This window comes from Penaeus monodon, chromosome 8 (assembly GCF_015228065.2).
Source record: "Penaeus monodon isolate SGIC_2016 chromosome 8, NSTDA_Pmon_1, whole genome shotgun sequence".
NCBI classification, from domain to species: Eukaryota; Metazoa; Arthropoda; class Malacostraca; order Decapoda; family Penaeidae; genus Penaeus; species Penaeus monodon.
In genome coordinates, this window is record NC_051393.1 from 13589701 (window position 1) to 13597200 (window position 7500).

General features: G+C 35.2%; 1 protein-coding gene across 1 annotated transcript in view; it reads right to left on the bottom strand.

Moving 5' to 3' along the window:
• Nucleotides 1–44, bottom strand: part of LOC119575882 (immunoglobulin superfamily DCC subclass member 4-like) — a 2642-nt gene extending 2598 nt beyond the window's left edge. The window contains exon 1 of the mRNA XM_037923420.1: nt 30–44. Coding sequence (XP_037779348.1) covers nt 30–44 — 15 coding nt within the window. The remainder of the gene's footprint in view (nt 1–29) is intronic.
• Between the last annotated feature and the right edge of the window lie 7456 nt (nt 45–7500).

Here is a 7500-nt window from a genome sequence, read left to right on the forward strand (position 1 = left end):
TCATCCTCATGCTAGTTCCTCTGTCATACCTCCAGACAGCTCATGTGCCGTACATCCACCCAGCCACCTGATATAATTTTTTTTTTTTTTTTTTTTTTCTTCCTCTTTTTTTCTTTTTCTTTTTTTTTCTTTTTTCTCTCTTTTTTTTTTTACTACATTCTTATCTGTGCTTCTGTATTTTTGTATGCAGCCCTCATAGAATCTTGTAATGATAGTTATGATTAGTGTTTCCATACTCTTTGTGTATCCAATGAATTTTTATTTTCCTAATATCATGCTACCATCATTCTTTTGTATGATGAGTGAACATTTAGCATTGCATCTCCCGTGCTGCATGTGTATGATAGCTCAAGATAATAGATAAAACTGCTCCTCTGCCACTCCCTCGTCCTCAGCCAAGAGCGCATTAACACAGCTACTTCATGATAACCAGTCATTATTTCGTCAATAGGATGTATCTTGTATATCATGTTTATTATGCACCCATTACAAGCTGGATGGCACTGCAGGCTGCCCTTAGCTGTTTCTACCCTCCCCTCTGTAAAGTTCGCAATTGCCACTCAGACAAGAAGTAGTTTTTTCATAGCTAGGGCAGCCTCCAATGCCTTTGATAGGGTAAGGACACAAATTAATGAATTTCTAAGAAAATTTCACTCCTATTATTGTAAGGATTGAAGTTTCTTAAAAGATTCTGAATGTTTGCAAATTACTCTAGCCACTTGGGGGTTTGGATCCCTTATCCTACAATGCCCCATCATTTATTGTAGTTTTAAGATATCGTACAAGGTTAACATGTACACAGGGTTGGAATAATTTTGTACAATAATTTAATGTATTGAGAAATGTCTTGTGCTCATTTCTATTTGTAAATATTGTAGTGACACTACTTACCATGTACAAGGTAGTGGAAGTTATTGGCTTAGGTAGAAGTGAGCTAAAGTTAAGCCTGTTATTTGCATACTACTGGTGATTACAGTGTGGCTAGAGCACAAAAGGTGACATTTTCCATCACCATCTTAATAAGGAAAATTCCCTGACATGTGCGCCATGGTCAGCCATTTATACAACTCTAGGTAACATCTCAGTGTGGTTAGTTTTCACATTTGTACTTGAGTGGAAATGAGCCATGAGAACCCACTAAAACCATGGAAAATTGGTTGAGCAAGTCGCAAACGTCAGGGGGATGAGAAGCACCAGTCTGCAAATCATCTCAAGATGGAACCAGCAAACCCGGCACTAAACACCAGACCCGGTAATGGAAAAAAAAGAAATATATGAAAAATAAAGACGAAGGAAAACCTGGAACAATACTCCTCTGCCTGGGTATCTCACACATGAGATACTTCCTGCCAACATCTATTTGTTTATCACAATGTACAAATCTATTCGGAGGTGCTACAGTCAAGTGCTCAGTAGGTAGGCCTATTTCAGGTAGCCTAGTCTGTCCTCCACCTGGTCCACCTCCATTGGTTATTGGTTCTCCATTTATTTATTTGATTTACATTTTTGGTTTATTTTTCATGGCCACACCTCATTCTAAATTAAGTGTTGGGGCATGTGATAAGCAAAGTTGTTTGTCTGATCCTTCATTTTCTAAACTGGTCCCAAATCTTATTAATTGTGATCAATGATTCAACACATTATTCCATCAGTTATTATACTTTTTTTCTGGATGATCATGTGCTTTCAGTTTCCATTGACTGGATTGTGGTTTGATCCTTTCTGGGGTCAATTTGTTTTTACTTTGTTATATGGATTTCCACTTGGTCACTGGGTTCACCATTTGTTCTTCGGTCTGCCACCGTTTTTCATTGCCTAGCCACTTACACGATGCAATATAGTTGCCATCGAGTCATATAATGACATCTTATTCTTCAGGATACAATATTTAGCTTCTTTAATGTTCCTGCCTAAGTTTCATGCTATGGCAATAAACAGAAATTTTGCATACTATGATTCAATAGTGACCAAAAACCTTTTTGTGAATCAAGTAAAGCCACTGTGTCAATTTATTTTATTTTTTTCCTTCATCTATTATAAGAAGGCTGACAAAAAAGAGAAAAAATCAGTGAATGCTTGTTGAACCAATGCAACTGGCCAATCTGTCCTTCAACTTTTGAAATGAGCACACTGGGAATAAGCTATTGTACTTTGTGTGGTATAGTAGCTTATCAATGTAATCTGTCTTGTGGTGTGAGAATCTGTGGACCTTATATGCAAGCTCTTCAACATGTAGTGTCATGTGAGCTTTAAACCCACTGCTGGCCTTCTCGACCACAGTTGATACTGAATAGTACTGAACATCATGTATTCCAGGAATTTTGAGAAGTTGCTTATATTGAAACATGGAGATCTTTGCCTTCTGATTATTCCTGAAATTTGTGATTTTCACGGAACTTGTTTATCAGGCCCACTCCTGAAGCTAAAGATTCAAACACCAAAGGTAAATATTTAAGAGATCTGATGTTATGTGTACGGCACTGTGTGTTTGTTACAAGGTTAACGGTTATGAGGCTAAAGGAATGTAATCTGAAGCTTTTTTTCTCATTCTTTTGTAAGATATGTAATGTAATTTTAATTGGCATTCTGTGAAAAATATTGAACAAAATCTGTGATCTTGTGATAAACAGGTGTCTGTCTGAAAACTTCTGTATAATATTTAACCGCATAGCTCAGGTTGTCAGTGTTGTGGTTTTCATCAACATGTTTTGCTGAATGGTACCATCAGTCACTACTTAGAAGAGAGATTATGAGAGGGTTCATCAGGAACAACACTGACTAGAATTTTAATTGCTCACCTAGACAAACTTGTCAGTAGTGACTAGGGTAATGAAAGACGGGTGGGGCAGGAGAATGTGCTAGTCACCAGTGGAAGATGATAGTCTCTGAATGTCAAGGCAAGTCTAATGACACCTTTGTAATGAACGTATTCATGTTGACAGATGTAGAAAAGTTATGAATGAGAATGAATGTCTTCGCAATACAAATGATGTATTTAACTGGTTTCGAATTGTATATATCATGTATTTCTGACGAAGATATTCAAAACCGGTTAAATACATCTATTGTATTGTTGATATATTAATTCTCATTCATACCTTTTCTACACCTTTGTAAGTTTGTCCATTGGCACTTCCTGTCCCTACATATTGTTGATTCACCAGTTTGGGGATTTAGCATCAGGCTTATATCTCAGTTGCTGACCTACATGATGAGCCTAATTTGACTTCCACAAAACTGTTGAATAACCTAGATTTAACAGATCAGTTTTCCATAAAGAGTGCAGGGACAAATTGCAGCAGATAATTTAATTGTAAACCTTACCCTACCTCGTAGGTGATGTCTTGACTTGCGACCTCAGTAAACACATTTTTGTAATTTTATTTATTTTATTTCTGTCATTTGTGTGAGTGTGGGCACGAAATGGAATCTATTAGTGATGGCAATAATGAAAGGTGAATGATGTATGAGCAGTATGTGTAGCCGTGGATAATCTGTTATTGTATCCCATGTGCATGCAAGCATGATTAAAGATCATAAGCTGATCACAATCAGTTTGATTATTACTGACTTGCTGGTAAGGACATCACTGTATTTGATATTTTTTTCATAGCTATACAAGTCAAATAAATTAGTCTTTTAGTAAAATTGGAGTATGCTAGATATGAGATGGTGTCGGAGCAGTAACAAAACCAGCCAACACCACCTCAAAGTCTAACTTGATTATAGAGTAACATATATCAGGTTATTTTTGTACCAGAAAACTATGGCCTCCTCACTCATTCTATTTTGATTTGAGTTTATTTCCCTTTTATGTTATTGTGTTTGAAAATTTCCAGTATAACACTTTCAATAGTTCCTGCCCCTCTTCTGAACATGTAGTGAGGCGCAGCAAAGCAGTACCTGCAAGCAAACAGGTATATATATATACATATATATTTATTTATTTATATATATATATACTCCCAAACCAGTGAAACTCCATTCCGGTGATACTTTATTTGTTCCTACAATGGTCGTCCCAGTAACTGCTCAGTCCTGGAAAGTGTGAGGAGCTGAGGCATGTTGCACATGGAGATACAGCCAAACTACGTTAGTCCCAACACAAGTATATATGTAATGGCTCTTTCTTGTTCCATTCAATATTATAACATTAAATTCTTACAATGCCTTAACAAATGAATGCCAGAATTAAAATAATAAATAATAATGGTAATAATAATAATAATAATGATAATGTGCCACTGATTGAAGGGGTTAACAAGTTTGTACTGTGAACAAAACTCAAGTCCTTGGTTATGATGCAGACCTTGGCTAAGGCTTCCAGGCGACAACACCGATGGTGACTCCTTAGCACGTGGCCTAAGTATAGCATCGTTTCCATCAGAACAACAATTATTTGTACTGTGTTTATATAATGAATCATTGCATAGACTCTTTCAGACTGTTCCCAAGAAGATGAAAATAAAATACAATTAAATACAAAAGTAATGATTATTATCCAAAGATGTCCCATACTGACTACAGATTTAATATATTCTCGGTCTGTTTATCCAGCACCCGAAGGAACTTTAAAAGCAAAACACTTTGAAGGGGTGGCCACTACAGATATAAGGAATTTTATTGGAAAGCAATATTGATACGCCCAATATTTACTATAGTTACCACCTAGGTAGCGATGACACGATACAGGGCACTGAAAAAATATATATGGAAAAGTCTTTATTCGTGCCTTCATTTTAGCTAAAACAGATAACAAAGGAGAAATTTGTCAAAATGCAAAGGTATGTTGGCGTAATTACGTAGATTATGTTCCGTACCGGATTTGTCGAGCAAACAAAAAGTGCTGTCGCGTACAATCCATGTTATAATGAAATGGAATGTTGGCATAATTCACGATGTCAGCGACAGGTGATACTAAGTTGCAGTTGTTTTTCTGTTCAAAAATTGTATTAGATATGTTATTTATTGTTAAAATCAGCACTGACCTTAATTTTATTATTGATTTTACGCTATTATTTTATACTCTGTATCGTCATCATCGTCCATCTAAAGCTGGATTAAACACATGAAAAAGATACTGACTGGTATTTACGAAGTAAGAGATTTTGAAATTTATACTAATAATAACAACAACCAAAGTGAATACTGCCTATACAAACATAACGTGGATTTTAGGATGTGGCTTAGCATTCGAATAAACATTATCAATAAATCCGCTTTGTTATATATATAGCATACTGCTTATTCTCGTAGGGTAATATGCATTCTCATTTCACCTACCGTCACTAAATGATATGCCCATATTTTAAAATTATTATTGTGGTCTGATATTACAGAAACTACAGACTGTATCAAGTTATGACATAGAAAGAGAAAAAAATTTGCAATGTATGCTTCCATTGCCAAAAGATACAATTCGGAAGGGAAAAAGTACGAGCATGTATTGCCAAATACTGTGCGTGCGTACATATAAAACCTTGTAGTGCACACGCGCGCGCGCACACAGGTATATGTATATGTGCATTGATAGATATTAATATTAATATATATATATTATATATATATATATATATATATATATAATATATATATATATATATTATACATATATACTTGTATGTGTGTATACATGTTATATATACTATATATATATATATATATATATATATCTATATATATATATATATTATATGTGTGTGTGGTGTGTGGTGTGTGTGTCTAAGTTTCTTGGAGAGTGTTAGACACAATCCCTAACAGAGATGTAAAGTAATCATGGGAGACCTAACGCCAAAGCAGGCAAAAGTAATCTAAAAAATGACACCTGTGGAAAATTCGGCCTTGGAGGTATAAATGAAAGAGGTGAAGATTTTATTGAATTTTGTAGTACAAATAATCTAGTTAGCCAACACTTGTACACGTGGTTTTCACCAGACAAAAGAACACGCAACCAAATTGACTACATTGTGTTGAACCAGAAATGGAAAAGTTGTATAAAAAATGCCAAGACAAGACCTGGTGCCGACTGCAACAGTGACCATCAACTATTAACTATCACCTTCAAATAAGACTCAAAAAGATGGAGCACCCAAACACCACCTCTAAAGCTCGACTACAAAACTCTTGATAACAATTACAGAATAACAGTGTCAAACATATTTGAATTAATCAATCAATGTGAAGATATAAAACACCAAATAAGTTGTGGGAAGAAGGAAAAGAACTGCTGAGCGCTGCTTAAGAAACTATCACCAAAAGAAAAGACAAATTCCCCCTGGATATCTGAAGAAACACTAGGTGAAATTAAACAAGAAGATGCCTAAAATCAAAGGTATTAACCCAGTTGACGATATAATTTACAAAAAACAAAATACAAAAATTCAAAGATTATTGCGACGAGATAAATAAAAATATTTAAATGAACATTGCCAGAGAATTGAAAAACTGTTCTATCAATAAGACAACTAAAGAACTCTATGAAGGAGTACGAAACATTACAGGAAAATTTAAACCTACAATGGACACTATCAAAACTGAAGATGGACTAGTTTTATGTGATGGAAAAGAAGTCAAAGATAGATGGAATCAATATTGTTCCAACTTATACAAAAAGAATAAAGATCTAACAACAACATTAATTGGACTCAATGACAGCGAAGATGAACCACCGCCACTGCTAGACGAAGTTATAAAAGCCATAAAAGAATTAAAGAATAACAAGAGCCCGGGAATAGATGAAATAACAGCAGAACTAATCAAGAATGTCGGCGAAAGTGTTGAATACTTCTACAAACTTTGTACGAAAATATGGAATGAAAGAAAATGGCCAGAAGACTGGGTAAAATGGGTCTTTACTCCCATAACCTAAAGAAGGTGATGCACTCCAATGCAACAATAACAGGACAATTGTGTTAATAAGTCACAGCAGCAAATTTTATTGAAAATTATTGCTGAAGGAATGAAATTGAAGTTAAGAGAAGAAATTGCAGACGAACAAGCAGGTTTTCGGCCTGGAAAAGGTACCAGAAACCAGATTCTAAATCTGAAATTGATCATACAGAAAACAGAGAACACCAGAAAGACCTAACCTGTGTTTCATCGATTACTCGAAGGCTTTTGATACTGTTGATCACGATATCCTCTGGCATAACATGAACGATATGAGGTTTCCAAAACACATCATCCAACTAATAAAAGCCATGTATGACCAACAACAAGCAACTGTAAGAACCACTTATGGTTTAACAGAATGGTTCAAAGTCAACCAAGGAGTGCGACAAGGTTGCTTCTGTCTCCACACCTTTTTAATATATATTCTGAAGCAATTATGAGGGATGCTTTAGAAAATTTTGAAGGAACTGAAGATGTTGGAGGATACAAAATATCAAATCTATGATACGCGATGATATAGTTTTAATTGCCAGCAGTATCAATGAACTACAACAACTGTTAGATAAAGTAGAGAAGGAAGCGAAAAGGCTGGTTTGTTTCTTAATGCCA